The following is a 22,459-nucleotide window of genomic DNA, read 5'->3' on the forward strand; positions in this document are numbered from 1 at the left end:
TTTGAACTTCGCTGTTGGGAATGATCCATTGGATGTTTTCCCCCTGTGATATTTGCTGCAGCATATTTAAATATGGGCTGGTTTATTTTCTTCTCTACAATTGAGAAGTCCCTTAGAGAACTGAATGAATTTAGCTAGTGTTATTAACTTGAAATCTTAATGATTGTAAAGGCATAAGCAGTGATTTTTAGTAAATGATGCCATGAAATATGCCTATTGGATCTCCAAGATTACTTTTCTTTCTTGATTTTAAATAGCACTTGAGCTTGCCAAGATGGTCTTAACACTTACTCTGCTTCCTTACAATGGTTCTTTGAGTTGAACAACAGGATACAACTAAAACTGATTGTAAACTTGTAAATTATTACTAAGAAATATCAGTCATTGCTTCCTAGCTTGTTTCTCTGTATAATTGCTTAGGTGAAAAATGACTGAAGCTGGGGTTTTTGGTACTTGCATTAGTTACTTGATACACGTCTGCAGGCACACTGTTTCTTAAAATAGTGATAGGTTCTACCATTTTAAAACCTGTAACTTTGCGATAAAGCAGAATTGTTGTTCTTTCAAACATAAGTTAATGCTGAATTGTTGAGGAAGCGTGCTCATCTCATGAATTTGTGGGCCAGTGTTCTGTGTAGAGGATTCTCCCAGTGGGAAATAAAACTGTGTATATGTAAGGTGTACAGTGTGGTGCTTTGATATGTTTGTACATTGTGAAATGATCAGCACAATCTAATTAACATATCTATCACTTCTCATAGTTACCTTTTATTTTGTGGTAAAAACACTTGAACAGTTGTGCCAGTGATTTTATGAATTATATATCCTATGAATAATTGTAAAAGAAAAAGCGATGCAAAATTCAATATTGTTCTCTAACAAATGTTTATATTTAAATGTCACTCATTCAAGCTATGTTATTATTTGTGTTTCATTTTAAGAATTCAGTTTTACACAGTATATACTAAATCCTTGTATGGGGCCTTGTTAACCTCCTCTGTATCATCCCAGTTTCAGTATAGGTGCTGCTGAAGTGAGCACACTAAATCCTGAGTATTGAGCCCCTTATTTCTTTCTGAAAAATGCATTTAATTATAACTTAGTATGGAAGTGTTTTTGACTGTTGTTGTTGCCTCTGAGTGTGCTGGTGTATATCATAATTTTTCTTTTTTTTTTTTTTAAGCTCTTTATTGGAATATAATTGCTTTACACTTTTGTTCCAGTTTTTGAGGTACACCGAAGTCAATCAGCTGTATTTATACACATATCCCCATATTCCCTCCCTCCTGGGAATCCCCGTCCCAGCCCTCTTAAGTCACAATTTCTTTTATTTATTTATTTATTTATTTATTTTATTTTTTATTTTTTTCACAATTTCTTTTAAAGGGTGGACATTAGGAAATCTTGGATCAGGAGCCAGAGTTGATTCTAAAAAAGAATTTTTCTCTGAAATGTTTTGCATCTCCAGTGTCATAGAGATGGATTTTCATTAGTGGTCAGGGTGTTGCTACTTTCTTCATAGGATTGGCAATCTTACTAAAAAGTAGAGAATGAGTATTTTTAAGTAGAAAATGAGTATTAAAAGGCCATATCAATGAATGCAAAAACCAGTTTATCATATAATAAAAGTAAACGGAGAATGTTTATTAGCACAGGTAATACTAATGTTTTTTCTTGATGACAAATCATTTTATTTTATTTTATTTTATTTTATTTTATTTTATTATTTTATTTTATTTTATTTTTTGGCACACGGGCTTAATTGCTCCGCGGCATGTGGGATCTTCCTGGAGCTGGGATTGAACCCGTGACCTCTGCATTGGCAGGCGGATTCTTAACCACTGCACCACCTAGGAAGCCCAACAAATCATTTTAGAATGCCCACATCTTAAATGGGTTACAAGCTTATAATTCATTGTCAAGCTTAAAGAGCATTACCTTAATTTCCCCCAATTTTGATTTATTTTTGTGAATAGGTAAAATATTCGTAGGGTATGACATTCAAAAGGTACAAAGAGTGTACAGTACAAACATTCCTCTCACCCCATCACGTAGTCAACCAGGTCTTCTCCCCAGAAGTAACCTGTGTTAGATTTCCTTTGAGAGAGAGTTTAAGCAGCAATTACCTTTTTCTAAGGTAGTTTTTTCCCTTTTAATTAGTGGTAAGGCATAATAGTAACTTATTTTTCAGTCTTGACTGCATTGTATATTTTAAACACCTGAATAAAACTCTTCATGTTTATATCTTGTAAAAGTTGGTGGTGTTTTTTTTCTTTTGAGATTTTAGCATGAAAGACTATCCATATAAGTTAATAGGATTTTATTTATTAACAAGTATCTTCTATATGTGTATACACATTATATGTGTAATGGCAAAAAAGCTAATCTATTGACTCTTCAGGAGAGTAAAACTATTAGAGTGTGTAGCAAAATTAAAAGATTTTCTGAAGTTCTGGATATTTATGTGAAATGGATCTGGGTCTGCTTGATTTTCTGACTTTGCTACTTTTTGATCATCTGGATTAAAAACTCACTGAGATTATTCATGGCTAATAAAAAAGCTGTTAGACCTCATTATATCTAAGATAGGTGGCTCTCTTTTTGACCTTGTTATTTTGATTGTATATCAAATAATGTCAGTTTAGGGGAAAAGAAGTAAAATTATCCAAATATGGTATTCACTCTGGATGAAAGATTTCAAATGTTTTCACTTGTAGTAGATAGCAAGCTAAAGAAGAAAATAAGATTCCTAGTTGAACATTTTCTAAGGATAGGGCCATAAATTTTGGAGTTTGTGAGGATACAAGTTCTATTTACTCATTCTTGTTTATTTCCCACAGAGATCTCTCCAGAATTATTTAAAACATGTCTGTGTCTTTTGATGAAGTATTAAAGGAGAAATGCCTAGTTTTTATGGATAATTAATATGGGCAGAATAGGCCTGGGCATATTGTATTAGTCCTATGAAAACCAGTCTGTGGACCACTTTAAGCACAGTGCTGAACTACCAATGGTTTTTCCATCATATTTTGTCCAGAACCTTTCTAGAGAACAGGCTGAGTGGCTCTGCCCTGCCTTGCCCTTTCTTTCTCTTCCTCTTTTGAGAGTCTGCTATAATGTGAAGTCTCTAGGGATCACACCGTTGCATGATCCGTAGGACCCTGCCCTTAAGGAGTTATTAAAGTTTGTGGTAGAAGAGACAAGACATACCAAAATAACCTCAGTATAAAGTAGAAATGATTAAAGTGATACTTGCCATAAAAAAGGGTTTAAGAAAGTGCAGATGTGAGTTTGGCAAAGGGCACATGTAAAATTCATAGATGATAGGGCATTCCAGCTGAATCTTGAGGAGTGAGTAAGATTTAAACCAAACATCCAGTATGTTTGGGGGAAGTTTCAGAATTGTAGCTTACTAGGACTTAATAGTGTTATATCTGGATTGGTACTCCTAACCTCATCTGGCTATAACACATTGCCTCTTTGTGTTTAAACCTTCACCGGGAGAAGTTTGTGACTTTTAAAATAATATTAGTATCTTGAAATAGAAATCCTCTTTAGATAAATCAGCCTTAGAAAAAAGTAGTGTTAGTTTTCTAGCTGAATGCTTTGTCATGGTTCAGAAAGTTTGGGGTAATTTTGGTTCCTTTGAAAGATGTTTGTTCTTGGAAAGCTAATTAGCTAATTGTATCAGAGACTTTTTCCTCTAGAATTTTTGGCGTTTTCAGTTTTCTACCGTTTTCTATTTCTTTTCAGTTTTATATGGCAGTTTCTTAGTAATTTGACTAATATGTAATCCACATAAATTTTAAGTGAGAGATTTTAAGTGAACCAACTTATGTTTAGAAAGTATTAATGGCTTGTTTTTGAAAAATTGGGTGAGAGCATGGGTTTTGAACCTAGAATTGTTGCAGAGAATGAAATGAATTTGCTATAGCCACGTGTTATCTGCATTAAAAGACTGCTATGCTGGCAGATTGGCCTGGACTGCTACTCCCAGGGATTGTGGCTGATTGTAGATGGAATGCAATGGAATGTTCCTGCCATAAGGTCTCTTATGAAAAAGTAGAAGAGGGTGAAGAGTACTTTAGGGAATGTGCCAGGTTTGAAAACTGAGTAGTGGCAGTTTTATTCAAGCATTTTCTGGTCTCAGAGGGAGTATTTTCCATGGCACAGATAAATGTTACTGCCTTGACATTTTGGAGACCAGAGCTCATACAAATAGCTTTGTTTAATAATACCACATTATATTCCAAGTTTCTTGTACTTTAGAAGCATTTTTTATTGTCTGCTTACTTTAAAAAAGGAAAATGGGACAAAATTAATGCTCTAACTGCTCACATTTATGGTTAGGTTATGTATGTAAATCTGGAAACTTTGAAACTGCATAAATTCCTCTCTGAAAAACGAGAGAAAAAGCTGGTTCTCACACACTCCTTCAAGTAGTTAAATTGTGATCTTTTGCTTTGTCTTTAACCATAGGACTCTGTCTCTAGCCCTTTGGTAAGTCTCCTTCATATTTTTATTAATCTTCCTTAACCTGGGATCTTTTTTTCCCCTATGCCCAGGCATTAAGTGGGATAAGAGAAATCCTGTTGGGTTTTTTTTTCCTGCTAATTGCTTAATTATATATTTTTTTCTTTTCTTTTTTTTTAATTGGAGTATGGTTGCTTTACGCTGCTGTGTCAGTTTCTCTGCACAGCAAAGTGAATCAGCCATACATATACACATATCCGTTCTTTTTTGGATTTCCTTCCCATTTAGGTTGCCACAGAGCACCGAGATATTACATTTTAAAAGGCTTTTTCATTCACATGTGCATTTCTAAACCAAATGCTTCACATCACAACTGGTCCAAAAATGACTTCATGTCCATTAATGTAAATTTGGGATGGGGGAATGGCAGGGACAAAATGGAGGTTTGGAAAGGAAGGCTTTTTTTTTTTTTTTTTGGAAAGGAAGGCCTTCAAAAGGAATTCTTATAAATCTGTATGCTTTTTCTAGCATAAATTAATATGAAAATAAATGTAAATGCATGTAAATTATCTTTGTGAACATTCTGAAAAATGAGAGGGCAAGAAAAGTTACCTCTGTTTTTAACCTCTTTACCGCACGCAGCCTACTTCTGCATTTCGATGGGCTTTTATTGTCCTTGTTCCAGTTGGGTTAAATGGTTAGTGTCTATGTAATTTTGGATTCTAGTCTTTTCTGGTTAGTCTTTAGTTTTCTTCTCTCCTTACTATTACCTAATTCTCACTTGCATTTTAATCTGGGTTTCTTTTACTGGGGTCTATGGTTAGACTTCTGAGTGTCTTTCAAGGTGGGAACCCTTTGAAATTATATGCAGAATGTGTCTTATGCATTTTCCTAGGGAGGGGGTAATCACTTTCAATATGTTTTAAAAAATTCATATGTATATATTTTTTATTGAAGTATAGTTGATTTACAATGTTGTGTTATATATATATTATTTTTCATCTTCTTTATCCATTCATCTGTTGATGGACATTTAGGCTGCTTCCATGTATTGGCTTCAATACATTTCTAAAGAGAGCTCTGTCCCCAACAAGGGTTAAGAAGCACTAGCCTAACATCACAGTGTCTCTTTAGGTCTTTTCCAGGATAAGCCAGGACATAATTAGGTCAGACTAAGGTGTAAACCCCATAATATACCATCCAAAGTGCCTCACAGATTGGCTGGAGAAGGAGGATAAGGCCGGCTCTTCAGCTACTGCTTGTTTACCTCCGCACCATATGCTCTAACCATAGAGATGCAATGGCAGTTTTTTGTTTGTTTTTTTCCTACCTTTTGTTAGGATTCATTTGGTAAACTGTATATCTCACTCATGCCCAGTCATGTATCTCTCAATAATCTCAACCAATGTAGTGCATTTCACTGAGAGTCACTAAAACTGCTGAATATTTGGACATTTAAACTTCTAACAGCACTATTTTTCTTGGAGTCCAAAACTGGAAATAACCCCCAGTGTCCATCAGCAGGGGAATGGATAAATAAATCATGGTATATTTACTTAATAGTATATAGCAAAGAAGAGAGGAATTACTACACACACACACGCACACATACGCACACACGGAAATCATAAACTGTAGCTATACAAGCAAGTTGCAAAAGCAGCTAATGTATTTTATTTATATAAACTTAAAAACATATAAAACTGTTCTGTATTCTTTACTGCATAAAAACACATAGGGTAAAACAAGACAAGTAAGGCAATAGTGGGGACTTCCCTGGTGGCGCAGTGGTGAAGACTCTGTGCTCCCAATGCAGGGGGCCCAGGTTTGATCCCTGGTCAGGCAACTAGATCCCACATGCATGCCGCAACTGAGAGTTCACATGCCACGACTAAGGAGCCTGTGAACTGCAACTAAAGAGCCCCCTCGCCACAACTAAAGATCCCATGTGCTGCAACGAAGATGTTGCAATGAAGATCCCACATGCCGCAGCTAGACCTGGTGCAGCCAAATAAGTAAACAAATAAATATTTTTTTTAAAAAATAAGGCAATAATGACAAAATTTTGCATGCCTCAGTGAGAGCTGGTGGGCAGAGAGATCTGGGAGGGTCATACAGTGGAGCTGCAGAGGTGAGCGTCATGTTCTGTGATGGGCAGGTGGGTACCTGGGGTTTTGTTTATTGTTGCTGTTAATACTCTACATATAGTTTATAAGTATATCTACTAAATAATTTAAAAGCCATAAAAGCAAAGGAAAAAAACAGTCTTAATCTTGCAAATTGAGATGCTGTGCACCCATGCCTGTTTAGACCAGTGACCAGGGCATGGCATAGGATAAGCACAAGTCCATGAAATTTCCTTCCTGTTCCCTCTTTCTGAAACCTTCGAACCACTTTTGACTTCTTTTTTTTCCAAAAAGAAGGCTGCCTATATATCCACCTTGGTTAGATGACACTCATTTAGTCACTGGAATGTAGGAAGATAAGCAATAAGAAGATGCAGAGGCTTACACAGCACAGAAAGAAGAGTTCAGTAAAAATATATTGAAATCAGCATGGGTACTGGTGGCATTAAACTTTTTAAAAAATTTTGACATGAAACACTTTTCCTATAATCAAGACTTGGAGTTGCAGCAATGAGAGGGGTCTGTGTGTGTATGTTGGAGGTGGGGAAATAAAAGTGTCCCTGAAATGATATTGTGTTTACTCTCTTGGAGTTGCTTGAAACCAGTTTTGTCCTTTAGAACGACTCTTAGAATGGGTTGATAAAGGGAAGGTCCAGATCTTGCACTGTCAGGGCCTTCTCACAGTTTCACTTGATATTTAATGACTTCTCATATCAGCTTACAAAGCTGGCATTCTAGAATGTATCCCTCTGTTTCTTATGTTTTTCTTCTACTGGGATAAAGTTTATGGTCTTAAAGAAGGGCATTAGATTGCACCCTCTTCTAGATGAGATAAATTAAGTGACCGTTTACTTACTGAACAGATTTTTTAAAGTATTCTTCAAGAACATGATTTTAGTGGTTGTGTAGTGTTCTGTTGGGTTTATGAACCATAATTTATTCAGCTCTTCACCCATTATCAGATACTTGAGCCTTAAAAACACTTCTTAGGACTGCTGTAAAGAAGGTAAGCGCCTCACAAGTATGGAAGGGATTGTTTTTAGAAGGCAGTTTATGCAGCTCTCTACCTGGCATCTCTTACCTGCTTGCCTAATAAACACTTTAAACTTGACATGTCCAAATCTGAGTATCCGATACATCCTCCGCATTCTTGCCCCGCTGCATTCTCCCTCAACTCAGTTAAAGGCAGCTCTGCCTTTGTAGTTGCTCAGGACAAAAATCATAAAACATCCTTGACACTCTCTCTTATCCTCTATCCATCGTAAAGCCCTGTAGGCTCTGCCTCAGAGTATATGCAGAATCTGACTTTCCACCCCCTTTACTGCCCCCACCTGCAGTAGCCTCCTAACAGGTCTCCTTGCTTCAGCCCTTGTCCTCTAATAGTCTGTTCTCCATCCTTTTAGAATGGGAGCCAGCTTATTTTTTTGCTCTAGACTCTGAGTTGGTTCCCATTTCACTCAGAATAAAAGCTGAAGTCTGTGCAGTGACTTCCCTTCTCCCTGTGCCAAACCTCTGTAGCCTCCTTGGTCTTTCCCTTGGTAGTGCAGTGGGTAAACTTTCCCGAGTCTGAAGTCATCTTCAGGACGTGGTTTTAGTGGCTGTATTGTGGTTATGAATTGTGCATTGTTTAGCTCATCCTCTGTTATCAGACACTTGCGCCTTAGCTGCTTCACTTATTGTGTGGAGATGTTGCTAATGCTGCCCAACCCGCCATCCCGAGGTGGTTGTGAGGATCAAGTGGAATCAGGTATACGCGCAGGATGGTATTTGAAAATTATTTGTTAAATTGTCTTTTGTGGTTAGTTTTGGTACCAACGTTGTTATTTTCAATGCGAATATAAATTTAAAGGCAGAAATAGTTGAACCTATCAGCAAAGGAGGAGGCCTTTGGTATTGTGTTTGGAACTGCTTTTTATTACAGTGCATAATTTAAACTTCTTCAGTTGCCTAAATAAGTTTTTTTCACATCTAGATTCTGAAACGGCCAGGAGAGAAGACTGGAAAAAAATCTTGTAGGAAACTTGCTGTTTTGCATCTTACTGTGCTAGTCTTTTGAGGTTGCCTTGATTAAATCCAGACTGTACTTCATGTGGCCTTTATATGTGCAGTTGTTGCTTTTTTCAAAGGGGAAAGCAGCCATGCCCCCCCCCCCCTTTTTTTTAAAAGTCTTCTTTGCAATGCTCAAGAGATGTTTTGGAGTTCATTTTTGAAAGTCTGTGCCAACAATGCAGTGTTGATTGCTTTTGGTAGTTGCCCAGTGAAGTGTGAAGCGCTGCAGTGGGAGATCGCAGTCTGGAGTGTGGTTAGAGAGACCGCGAAAGGGGCTGCTACTGCCCGTTGTGTAGTTGGTGAAGTTGGTATTCATAGATTTAATTATTTGTAGTATATCAACAACATGCTTATTTTATGAAAAACATATCTAGTGGGCTAAAAACTGTTCTTGTATTGTTTAGGGATGAATGCTTTGTATGTATAGGTGGTAAGAATAAGAAATATGAAATTAGGTTTTTGAGAGCATATGTGGGAAATTAGATTTTTGTTGCCCAGCAAACATAGGGTAGGAGGCCACCAGGGTCTCAGAGTGTGTTTAGTCTTAGAAATAAAAGCAGTGTGATGACCAATATGAAGGCATTAGGAGAGAGATCTAAATAATTGAGGGACAGGGCCAGGAAAGGTAGGGAAAGTCCGGGAAGCCTCTTTTGTTTTGGCAGAACAGAAAACTGTATGGCCAGAATTAGCAGAGGCTACGTAAATGAGGAAATGATTTAACTACCATTACAGTTTCCCTGTGACATTGTTCTGGTCTGATACCAGAGTTCCTTTTGTAACTGAATAAAACTGAGAAGGCAAAATGGGTGAAGGGGAAAACAAAAGCAGCTTTTACTTTTTAAATTCCCTTTTGGTTGGGAAAACCACTGCGATTAGTAGTTAAGGACAGCAATAATAAACACTGAAGCAGTGCCAGCCACAATTAGGCATTTACAGACTTTAACTCATTTAATCCTCACAACAGTCCTGTGGCAGATACTCTTATTTTCCCAATTTCACAGATGAGGGCATGAATACTGGCAGACTTGCCTGGGGTCACACATCTAGGATTGAGAGAACTAGAAAATGAACTGGTGCTGTCTGGCTCTAGAGCCCTCACTCTTTTTTTTTTTTTTTTAAAATCTGCTAATCTGAAACTCCCCCACAGTCTTTCCACTTTGGTAACCATAAGTTTGTTTTCCATGCCTGTGAGTCTGTTTTTGTTTTGTAAATAAATTCATTTGTGTCATATTTTAGATTCCATGTATAAGTGATATCATGTGATATTTGTCTTTCTCTTGCTAGCTTACTTCACTTAGAATGATAATCTCTAAGTCCATCCATGTTGCTGCAAATGGCATTATTTCATTCTTTTTTATGGTGGAATAGTATTCCTCTGTGTGTGTGTGTGTGTGTGTGTGTGTGTACACACATATATACATATACACCGCATCTTTATTTTTATTTAATTATTTTTTAAAGGGTTGGGTTTTTTAAATTAATTAATTTATTTATTCATTGGCTGTGTTGGGTCTTCCTTGCTGCTTTGTTGCGGTGCCTGGGCTTCTTATTGCTGTGGCATCTCTTGTTGTGGAGCACAGCCTCTACACATGTGGGCTTCAGTAGTTGTGGCATGTGGGCTCTAGTAGTTGTGGCATGTGGGCTCAGTAGTTGTGGCTCATGGGTTCTAGAGCATAGGCTCAGTAGTTGTGGCACACGAGCTTAGTTGCTCTGTGGTATATGGGATCTTCCTGGACCAGGGACTGAACCCATGTCGCCTGCATTGGCAGGTGGATTCTTAACCACTGTGCCACCAGAGAAGTCCCTACACCACATCTTTATTCCTTCAGCTGTTGATAAACACTTAGATTGCTTCCATGTCTTGGCTGTTGTAAATAGTGCTGCTATGAACATAGGGATGCATGTGTCTTTTCAAATTAGAGTTTTCTCCAGATATATTCCTAGGAGTAGGATTGCTGGACCATATGGCAACTATATTTTTAGTTTTCTAAGGAATCTCCATACTGTTTTCCATAGTGGCTGCACCAATTTATATTCCCACCAACCCTTTTCTCCATACCCTCTCTAGCATTTATTATTTGTGGACTTTTTGATGATGGCCATTCTGACTGGTGTGAGGTGATACCTTATTGTAGTTTCTACTTGCATTTCTCTAATGATTAGTGACTTTGAACATCTTTTCATGTGCCTTTTGGCCATCTGTATGTCTTCTTTGGAGAAATGTCTATTTAGGTCTTCTGCCCATTTTTCGATTGAGTTGTTTGTTTTTTGTTGCTGAGTTGCATGAGCTATTTGTATATTTTGGAAATTAATCCCTTGTCAGTTGCATCATTTGCTAATATTTTCTCCCAGTCTGTAGGTTGTCTTTTCGTTTTGTTTACGGTTTCCTTTGGTGTGCAAAAGCTTATAAGTTTGATTAGGTCCCATTTATTTATTTTTGCTTTTATTTCTGTTGCCTTGGGAGACTGACCTAAGGAGACATTGCTACGATTTATGTCAGAGAATGTTTTGCCTATGATCTCTTCCAGGAGTGTTATGGTGTCCTGTCTTATATTTAAGTCTTTAAACCTTTTTGAGTTTATTTTTGTGTATGGTGTGAAGGTGTGTTCTAACCTCATTGATCTACATGCAGCTGTCCAGCTTTCTCAACACCACTTGCTGAAGAGACTTTCTTTTCTCCATTGTGTATTCTTGCCTCCCTTGTCAAAGATTAATTGACTGTAGGTGTGTGGGTTTATTTCTGGGTTCCATTGATCCATATGTCTGTTTTTGTCAGAACCCTCACTCAATCTCTGAGCTATAAATATTGCCTCTCAAACTATTGTTTTATCGTTCTGTGTATTAATACTGAACATCTGTGTCTAATTAGAATTTAACTTTTAGGTTAAAATTTATCTTGATGTCCTTTTTTTTGATTCAGGGAAATTATGAATAACAAGGGCATTATTAGTTGAAACATCTTTGTACCACTTAGCTTGAAGCAGAGCTAGGCCTTCCCAGTCATCTCCCTTCAGAATCATTCGAAATTTGCTTGGAAAGAGCAGAGTTGTTAATTGAGAGTTTGTTTAATGTTTATTAAAGCTAGCATATTTATTTTATACTCAGTTGATGACATTGTGACAGTTGGTAGTTGTTTTCTTTCTTTTTTTTTCCATTGATATATGCACTGGGATTGAGTATGTAGTTGACCCATGAACATTGAGGGGGTTAGGGAATGCTGACCTCTGCGCAGTTTAAAATCCACCTGTAATCTATAATCGACCCTTTGTGTCTGGTTCTACATGCACGGATTCAACCAGCCCTAGATCGTGTAGTACTGTAGATTCACTACTGAAAAAAATCTGCGCAGTTCAAACCTGTGTTGTTCAAGGGTCAGCTGTATAGTGAATGCATATAGTACATTTACCCTGTTTTATAAGATTTAGAATCTAATGTTGTTATTTTAAATGATTAAGAAATTTTATTATTGTAGGTCTTTTGCTCAAATCTACTTTATGGCAATGTGCTTTATACCATTTTAATATATTTTCAGAACTATATTGTTCTAAGTAGGGGAGAGGCTGCTTATGGGGCTTGGTTTTATGGTTTTGGAATATAAATGGTATATAAGAAACTTTAATCGTGTGCCATTTTTCTTAAATTTGAATATAGAAAGCTTTTGGAAGAGGAAGTTTGTGCTGAAGATGTCACTGGGATTTTTTTAACAAGCTCAAAACATGCCATATTAGAAAAGTTAATATAAAGTTACACTGTTGCCGTAATGGTATGTTAATTGTAGTTGCAGGCAAAATCTTTAATAGTTTGCCAACAATAGTGTAATTGCTACATAGAGACTTTGAGATATTAGATAAACAAATTTATTCTGGAGAATAAAAGGGTTTTAAAAAGTACACATCTTGTTTTGACTGCCTTGTTTTCTAGGACTTAGTAATTAAAACATTATTTCTGCATCTTGGTGCTGAAGTAACAAGATTGGAAAGAAGGCAAGAAAAAAAGGGGGTAAAGTTGGGGGACTTAGTGTTCTTCGTAAGGCTAACTTTGACTTGAAGGGACTCTAAGAAAGAGAATGTGGACTTGTGGTTCATCAGTAAACTAAAGCCTAGAGAACATTTATGGGAGTCATTTTAAAGGCATTTCCATTTATCTTGGATAAGGGTCTTCAAGCCTGTTCATGAAAGATGCTGTGCTGTTCTTCGCTCTTCTCCATCTCTCCTAAGGTAAGGAATGTGAGCTATAGCATGAAGAATTAGAAATCTGAAGACAAAAGGGGAAAGGTGTGAAAGGTGCAGAGAGGATAAATGCGAGGTCATCTCTCCTGTGGACTTGGGAAAAGATACAATCAGATCTTCAGTTTTGAGGCTGCCTTCCTGATTTATGAAGGGGACTTAAGAAAACAGCATAGAAACCAGATGAGATCTGGATAGTGATGGGAGCAAAGGCCCAGAGGTGAGGATGAGCAGAAGGGGTGATGGGGAGATAGGGAGATAGCCTGACAAAGACTCTTCCTCTGGGGGATTCAGAACATGCTTAAGATAATAAACACCCAAAGATAGTAGTTAACGTAGCTCGACTTCCTTTGTCTCTTGGCCTCAGGACCCCGTGCTCTCCTGATTGTCTTCCTTCCTCCCAGGCCATTCTCTGTTCTTCCTTTCCTCCTGTGTTAAAAGTACACCAGGACTTCGTCTCTTCTGTTTGATCTCTTTTCTGTCTCCAGAGAAGACAGACTCCCTAAGTGATTTTATCTAGGCTCAAGACTTTAAATGTCTTGAGGTGACAGGGACTTCCAAATTCATTTCTCCAGCCTGGACTCGTAGGTAGAACGCTAGACTTGTCTACCCAGCTGCTAACTTAACTCTATAAAAAGGCCGAAGAAGTATCTCAAACTCAGCGTGTCTTCAACAGAACTGATTTCCTCTCCTTGCTCAGCTATAGTGGCTCTTCCTTCATTCTTACCCATTTAGTTTCTCAGATCAAAAATATTGGAGTCACTCTTGCCTTCTCTTTTTTTCTTACAGGCCACCTATAATTCATCAGTAAGTCAGCCCTGTTGTCTCTGCTTTCACAGTCTCTCCTGAATCTGGGTACTTTTTGTCATTTCTACCCTAGTCCAAGAGCACTCCAGTAGCTTCCTATCTTTCTGTTTCTGCTCTTGTTCCTGTGCAGTAGTCAGAGTCGTATTTTAGAAATGTAAATCAGATTATGTCACCCCTGTGCTTCAAGTCCTTTGTTGGCTTCCTATCACTTTTAGAATATAACTAAAAATCCTCACCTTGGCCACAGAGCCCCACAGAATTTGGCCTCTGGCTAGCTCTCTGATTTCATGTCATTATTGTTTACTCCTTGGGCTACACTGGTAGTCTTGCAGTGCCCTAAATGTCATGTAGGTCTCTGCTCAAACGTCACCTTCTCAGACATGGCAGCCTGCCCACTCTTATCTAACATAGTCACTCCTGCCACCTCCATTGCCACTTTATATCTCCTAACTCTTCTTTCTTTTTCTTCCCCAGGTTATACTATCTCTGTCAGTTAATTATCTGGCTTCTTGATTAGAGTGTAAGCTCTGTCAAGGCAGGGACTGGTTTTTTACTAGATACCTTCAGGCCTGGGGCATGGTATGCACCCAAATATTTGATAAATGAAAGAATGTTTTGAGTATTTACTTTGTGCTGGGCCCTGAGCTAAAATTCTTGACATCGATTAATGATTAATCCTCTCAACAATTCTATGAAGTTAGACACTGTTATTATTGTACTCATTTTACAGGTGCGAAAATTGAGGCTTACTGATTGTTATGTGCCGAGTTATAGATGGACCGTAGGATAATATTGGATACTTAGGGTGCTGTTAGATCAAAGCTCTACAGTATTATATTTCCTTCACTGCTAAAATATTTAATAATGTCTTCTAGAAATATTTTCTAGATCAACTCAGGTTTTGATTGTTGAATAATTGGGTCAGATTTTAAGACCAAATTCGGTTTTGGATCAAGAAACACAAAGCTTTTGATATAGGAATGGGCTTTCTTTCTCCTGGCCCCCACAGATGCTACATACTGGCACTCATGGATTTCTGATACCAGATGCAGTTCTCGTGGGAGTCATTATGTAAATGGCAAGCAGAAGTTCCCAGTGTTCCACAGTGGTGGCTGTATTCTGTGTAATTGGTCTTCACACTTCCATTCTTGCTTTCCTCCAATCCAGTCTGCACGCTATGGCCTGTCCATCACTGTATCAAATCACTCCAGTGGCTTCTCATTGTCTAGGGGTTCACCAGCTCCTTGAGGTCTGTCCATAATCGTGAGATTTTAGTGCTTTGCTGCCCTTTGCTGCTCACTGCACTTGAGCCACACCTGTCAAACCAGTACCTGGTGCATTCTCTGTATCTGCGTCCTTGTTCAGAGAATGGACTGGAGAACTCGAGGTATGGGAGGGGGCGGGGGGTGAAGGGGAAACTGAGACGAAGCGAGAGAGTAGCACAGACATATATATACTACCAACTGTAAAATAGATAGTCAGTGGGAAGTTGTTGTATAACAAAGGGAGTCCAACTCGAGGATGGAAGATGCCTTAGAGGACTGGGGCGGGGAGGGTGGGGGGGACTCGAGGGGGAGGGAGTCAAGGAAGGGAGGGAATACGGGGATATGTGTATAAAAACGGATGATTGAACTTGGTGTACCCCCCAAAAAATAATAATAAAAAAAAAGGAAAACAAACAAACAAACAAACCAGTATCTGGGTTTTACATGCTTCTTTTTGCCCCAGGGCTTCCTAATGCAGTTCCCTGGCTTGGGATACACATTGCCCAGTGGTTCAGAGCCTTGGAGCCAGATGGCCCAAATTTCAGTTCAGGCTCTGGCCTTGGGCAACTCAGGCACTCCAAGTGTAAAATGGAGATGATAATAACGTAAGATTATTGTGTGGATTAAATGAGTGTGTATGTGTAATGCTTTAGCACAGTGCTTGGAACATGGTAGGCATTCAGTAAGTGTTAGCTGATACTATTATCACTCTGCTTTCCTTAGCCATCTCCTACTTATACTTCAGCTCTGCCTTCTCTTTCACCAGATCAGAGTTTACTGACTAAAAAAAAGTCTCTTTTATATGTTTCCTTTTTTTAAAAAAATGTTTCCTTTTATATATTCCCGTTTATATATTCTTAAAGGACCCTGTGCTTATCTAGCATGGATCTTACCATAATTTGAAAGCATGTGTTTATTTCATGTGATTGTATGTCTGTCTCCTTCATTGACTCTGAGCTCTAGAAGGGCGGAAATAACTCTTTTGCTTGCCGTTGTATTCCTAGCCCAGTGCCTGGTACGTGGTTTGTGCTTAATAAATGTGCTCAGTGAACATGCCCAGTGAATAAAGGGCTGTTTCACTTTTCCTTTCTTAAAATAGGATCTTGGGATCTTTTATGATAAACCTTCCTTTGAAAAAGAGTAATGTTAGCATGGAAACTAGCATTATTTCAGACTTAGGAGCTCATTGAATATAAGTACACAGGGCAAAGTGGCAGGGACTGCTGGCAGACAGGCAGAAAGATCAGGAACATGGACTTGTCCGGATGGATGCTGTTGTAACAGTGTTTTTGTTGAAGGGCTTTGAGTGATGCATCATCCTGGATGTAGCTATGATATTCAACAGTGATTCAACCAGTTCCTATTGGATCCCTGCTCTGTGCTGGGCATTGAGCCAGGTGCTGAGGGCCTCACCCTTCTAACTGAATGTATGTTTCAGAGGAACTACTTAGGAAGATGAATGCTGAGAATATTAACATTTATTTACATCTTTTGGTGTTTACCACATGGCAGTGCCTCTTGGGTGTGTGTCTTGTGTGTGCAGCCAAGAATTTGTTTCACACCTACATAAGAATCCTCATGGGAGGCAAGCTTGAGGACACTGGAGAAAATTTTGCAACAATAAATCTTAATGGTAAGATACCTCTGTCTGCCATGAGATTCCGTATTTCCTGTGAAATACAAACTGTAAGAGACAATTCTAAAGACCTGGGGAAGAAGAGGGATTTCTAATACCTATTCCACTCGTCTGCCTCCAGTGTACTTTCCTTTATCCTTACCCTTCCTGCTGAGCTCCATCAGCACATCTTCCTTTGCCTGTACTATTTAAAACCTGGTCATCTTTCCTCTTGTTCCTTGTTTGCCTATTATTACTGTTTCCTAGAAGTTGCATTTCTGTTCTCTCCACCAGAATTTAGATACTTTCTTTCCCAGAGGTTAATGATTCTTGCCAGAAGCTGAATTAAGTTGGTTGCTCAGGGAGAAAAGACTCTGAAAGCAAGTGGTGTTGAAAGAGCTACATTCCAGTTCACAAATAAGCATCACCTACTTATGAAGTCAGCACTGTGAGTGACATAGAAAGAGGGGTCGTGGTTTCCAGCCACAAAGAAGTGACAGTCTATAAGGAAAGATGAAACTAACATAGTCATTGGTTTTTTTTAAGTTTGTCCACTTTTATTGAAATCTGTTACAGAAGACAATTCAGATAGGAACCACTGTCTGTGGTTTTAAGGCACAGACAGAAATCTGAGTTACATTTTACTGCAAAATATAAAATACATGAATTCAAACTACAGTGTAAAAAGATTTTAATAATGAATAGTATGTCCTCTATAACATGAAAGATGTTCACACTGAGATACTTCAGCCCCAACCTCACAAACTACTGGAAATTAGGAGATACTCTGTTGCTAGATGAAAAAATTTCACTTATGTCAGGGAAAATCATACTAGACTAGCAGTTTAAAACGAGCAATAGTTCACATAATATTAGAGAAATTCTCTCTTGCCTTACAAATGGAAAATAAATCCTCTAGACTTGCTTCTCTGTAGAGACCGTGAGGTCACTATCCAGGCTTTGAAACTTAGCACAGCTAGGGAAAAAACAAGGCAGACCTCCAGTATGAGAACTGGCATTTCCTGAGGGAAGCATTTCTGATTTTGTTTTTGTTAAGCAGTCTCTTGATCTTTAAGCTTTTCTTTCTTTCTTTTTTTTTTTTTTAAAAAAAACAAAAAACAGAAAAAGGCCCACTCAACTCCGAAGGTCAAGTCTGAAAATGAAAAAAAAAAAAAAAAGATCTGATGGCTCTCACAGCAACCTTCATCATGTCAAGGCAATGTTTTAACTCAGCGTCTCCTGATAATTCCTCCCCATTTTCTATTGACAGCGTCCCCCCTGACCATAGAGTAGTTGAGGTTCCCTGTAGACTGTTGGTTTTTTTTTTAGCATTAGCTAAAACACATTTTTAAATGTGTTTAGTAAATACCCTTCAAGTCCTGACCTAATTTCCTGATATATAAAGCATGTAAGCAGGTGGTGTCCCCTGGGACTATCTAAAGGCTTACTTTTGCAGCAGCTATTTAGGAAGTTCCCTTGACTTTTAAGTTTGCCTTCAGAGATTAAAGTTCAACATAGAAAAAAACCCAGTTATCAAACATCTACTCCTAATTGAGAACAAAGCTACATTACATAGCAAAATTCTACTTATTAAACTTTATCTCATGCAAACTTAAAATTTTAAAAATAGTAATTCCAGGTCCCAAGGTAGACCATGAACCTACTTAGATGCAAACATGGTAAACACTTAAAAGAGGTGTGTTTTTGGCTGATAGATCAACATTATACATCAGGTCTATTGCTAAGGAACACAATTTTTGACCTGGTAAGAGGTCATTCTGGCAATCTGACACATGACCAAGATGCTATAGAATTAAAGGCATTCTTTTGGATTCTGTCCTTTAATAATTTTTAAGAGGAAAACCGTGAAGAGGCTTCTGGCTCAGTGGAGACATTGATTAAAGTTTGGTAAAAACGGGCAGGTTTGCAGACCTTGCGTAATGCATGTCAAATTCAACAGGCCAAAGGAGGAGTTTTTCATGATGGGGCTCTCTCTCACCACTCACTGGTTTGGGGCCAGTTTTCCATAGCTGCCTCTCCCAGCATCATAGTCCTGGCGATACTCATCTTGTACCTGGCCTCTAGAACACCCACGGCCATGCTGCCTGCCCTCCTTAAAGCCTGCATCCCAGTCCGTGTGAATGATCCGGTCATCCAGACGAGTTCCATTTACGTACCGCATGGCATTTTCTGCATCTGCTCTGGAATAGTATTCCACAAACTAGAACCCGTGTGCTGTTTTCTTCATTTTATCCAGGCATATGATGATTTTCTTCATGTGACCACTTTTGCTGAAGGGTTCATAGATTTGTTCTTCAGCTGTATAAAAGGAAAGATTTCCAACATACAGTGTACAGCTTTTCTCCAGCAATTTTTCTTGCTCTTCACTGTCACCCCAGAAGTGCTGGTCCCGGTGCTGGCTCAGCCCCACGTACAAGTCGCTGTGCAGCACCTTCAGGAGGCCCCCCGACATCGCGTCGGGCCGGGCTGAGCGCACTGCTGCCTCATTGGTTTTTTGAGTATATATTGAGTATCTACTATGTGTCAGGCACTGACCTAGGAACTAGAGGATAGAACAGTCAATGAAACAGTTCTGGTCTCATGGAACTTACCTACATTTCAGTGACTCATATTATAAGTCAGGTAGTCATGGGAGCAAGGAAGAAAAACAAGGCAGGGTAAGAGGATGGAGAGTGAGTGAAGTGAATGCTGATTTAAATTAAATGGTCAGGGACTTCCCTGGTGGCGCAGTGGTTAAGAATCCACCTGCCAATGCAGGGGATGTGGGTTCAAGCTCTGGGCCGGGAAGATCCTTCATGCCATGGAGCAGCTAAACCTGTGTGCCACAACTACTGAGCCTGCACTCTAGAGCCCGAGAGCCGCAACTACTGAGCCCACGTGCTGCAACTGCTGAAGCTTGTGTGCCTAGAGCCCTGCTCAGCAACAAGAGAAGCCACTCCATTTAAAAGCCTCAATGAAGAGTAGCCCCTGCTCGCTGCAACTAGAGAAAGCCTGTGCGCAGTGATCAAAACCCAACACAGCCAAAAATAAATAATAAAAATAAATAAAATTAAGTGATCAGAAAAGGGCCCATCTGATAAGGTTATGTTTGAACAGAGACCTCTATGAAATTAGGGAGTGGGCTAGTCAGATACCTAGGAGAAAGCATTCCTGGCAGATCAGTAAGTACAAAGGCCCCGAAATGAGCGTGTATCTTTAGTAAGAAGGCCAGTGGGACTGGAGTAAAGTGTGAATCTTTGGAGAGGAGGTCACAGAGGGAGTGGAGTTTTGCTCAGTGCGTGAGTGGAAGGTTCACTGGAGGCTTGCTGTGGAGGTGATCTGGATTACATCTGAGAAGGATCATTACATGCAGCGTGGAGATGAGACTTTTCAGGGGCCCAAGGGAAAAGTGGGGAGCCCAGTTAGGAGGTATTGCAGTCATCCAGGTGAGAGAGATGGTGGCTTGGACCAGGTTCATAATGATGGTGGTGGTGAGAAGTCGTGGGATTCTGGATATGTTTTGAAAGTAGAACTGACAACACACATTAGATGTGAAGGGTAAGAGAAGAAAGTCAACAAAAGTGGCTCCACGATTGTTTGTGGAAAATTGCTAGTGGAGGTGGGTCCAGATCTGGAGTATATATGTGTCCAGAGGAATCTTGATAGAAGAGGCCTCAGGTGCAGAAGGAGTTTAAAAGGGGTCTTGAAAAGTGGCATGAAATGATGTTTTTTTAAGTAGGAAATAAAGCACTGTGAAGTATACAGCACTTAAAATAGAGTTATGTTCTGATTCTAGTCCTCAGAAATATGCCAGGTGTCCATTTCTTGAAGAAAAAATGTTGATTTGTCCTAGATAAAGTCTGTACACTGATGACACTTGACCCCGGGAGGTATAAATATTTGTCATAGCTTTTACATTGGTGAAAATATGGTTTATATGTTGAACATACTCATTAAGTACTATAATTCCATTCATATGTGCATGCTTTTTGAGAGACAAATTAGGAGTCCTCCACATTGTGTTTTAGCTCAGTTGACTTTGATACAAGGATCACTGTGTTAAATATTGCCCAGTCTTTTCAGTGATAGAATTCTCTCTATATTCTTACTATGAAAGTTAATAAAATTTACTGGTATTTTATGTGTGTGTTGCATAGGTATATACTGTTTTGGTTTTTCTTTTTATGTTCCTGAAAATGGCACTGGATTTAATGAAATTAAAAGCACACATGACCTGTGGAGGATATTCGTCTGAGTGCCTATTTGGTGTAGGGCAGTGTAGAGGATCCAGTTTAGAGACGTGGCCCATGTACTGAGGGGATTTTAATGAGGTAGGAGCACCAGAGATTTGATGGCACATCTAAAGGACTCCAGTGTAGTATTTTGACTCTTGCCAAGAAGTAGAATTCTTATATTATGCTTTAGCTTATTTTATGTGAACTTTTCTTGCTTTGGTTTAAAAACCATGGAATATGGTTATTATACCCACCAAACATTAAGAGAATTTAAAAGATAAAATACCTATTTTTGAAAATTAACATTTGTGTAGTACTTTACTCATTTAATCCTGTGAATTAGTTGTTACCTCAGTTTTAGAGAAGACACGAAAGTGTAACAATACCCAAGGTCACGAAAAAATCTAATATATTTTTTCCTTTTTCTTTTTCTTTTTTTTTGTTTTTTTGAGTCGCACTCTGCTGCTTGTGGGATGAGATCTTAGTTCCCTGACCAGGGATTAAACCTGGGCCCTCTACAGTGAAAGCACAGAGTTCTAACCACTGGACAACCAGGGAGTTCCCTAAATCTAAATATATTTCTTAACTGTTCTTACTGATGCTGGTCTTTTGATTCCAGATCTATACCATACCCTTTCTATTACATGTACGCTCTCCCCCCTCCCCTCTTTTATTAATGGTTGGAAACATACTATTTCCTAGTTGGGTAAAAGGAAGTGAGTTAGATCTCAACTGTTATTCAGAAAGAAAAATCCTTTGGCACATTTGAAAACACTGCTTCACTGTCCGTGGAAGTGATAGTGGAGTTCATGGGCTTCTGATGAGCTCAAGTGCTGTCGTTCATATTTTACCCTTGTAACAGTTTATTTCCTTTGCAGAGTTTCGGTGTTTTGAAAATTTTTTGCTAGTAAATATTTAGTATATTCAAGATAATACAATGTATATGTAAATATAAAGAATACTGTAAAACAACTCTATAATTACTACTCACTCAAACATAGAAATGACCCATGCCTCTGAGTCTTTCTGCTTACACTTTCCACCTACAGCAGGTAACAGGAATGTTGAATTTTGCATTTTTTCAAGGTGTCTTATATAAATCTCTTTCATTTAGGAATTAAAATCTTTTAAATGTTGTGGGTAGATTTCATCTTGTTTGACATAACTGTTATATAAATGGCTCTTTAAAATATTTTGATTTATTTATGTTAAAGATATTTTTGTTGTCTGGAAGCAGCTATTTAAAAGGCAGTTTGGTGTAGTGTATACAGAAGTAGAAATATAATGTTGTACACATAAAAATTATCTAATGTTGTAAACCAATGTTACTTCAGTAAAACAGGAAAAAGGTTATATCTTATCTTTCTTATCTAACACTTAATACACAACAGATGTGCCAAAAAAAAAAAAAAGTTTGTTAAATGAATTCATGCAACCATGTGCTGAGTGGCATGAATAATAGCTGGAAAGAAAAAAAATAGATAAAAATAAAAAGCAGCTTGGTTTTGAAGCTGGAAGTTAGGAAAATTTATTAGTTTCAGAAGTTTCAGAGATCTGGGAGAAGGGTATATTGAGGAAGAGGAAAAGAATTTCATGTCAATCAAGGAACTTACTCATTGGCGTAGTTTTTCTTTTTCTTTACTAGGGAAAAGGGAACAAAGAG

The 22,459-nt window shown here is 38.3% G+C and overlaps 2 protein-coding genes across 10 annotated transcripts in view; one reads left to right on the top strand and one right to left on the bottom strand.

Moving 5' to 3' along the window:
* KIF1B (kinesin family member 1B) overlaps window positions 1–22,459 on the top strand; it is a 142,928-nt gene that overhangs the window by 14,347 nt on the left and 106,122 nt on the right. The gene's annotated exons all lie outside the window — the stretch shown is intronic.
* On the bottom strand, window positions 18,564–19,034 carry LOC130829698 (nuclear cap-binding protein subunit 2-like). Its single transcript, XM_057696103.1, has 2 exons — window positions 18,917–19,034; window positions 18,564–18,757 (listed from the first exon to the last, which is right to left on the bottom strand). The coding sequence occupies exons 1-2, from the start codon at window positions 19,032–19,034 to the stop codon at window positions 18,564–18,566; spliced, it is 312 nt and encodes a 103-aa protein (XP_057552086.1).

The sequence above is a fragment of the Hippopotamus amphibius genome, chromosome 1 (genome assembly GCF_030028045.1).
Source record: "Hippopotamus amphibius kiboko isolate mHipAmp2 chromosome 1, mHipAmp2.hap2, whole genome shotgun sequence".
Lineage (NCBI taxonomy): Eukaryota > Metazoa > Chordata > Mammalia > Artiodactyla > Hippopotamidae > Hippopotamus > Hippopotamus amphibius.

Coding starts and splice junctions, on each gene's coding strand:
- LOC130829698 (XM_057696103.1), bottom strand. CDS start 19,034: ATGTCGGGGGGCCTCCTGAAGGTGCTGCACAGCGACTTGTACGTGGGG. Junction 18,758..18,916: donor AAAATTGCTGGAGAAAAGCT/GTACACTGTATG, acceptor ATTCCAGAGCAG/ATGCAGAAAATGCCATGCGG.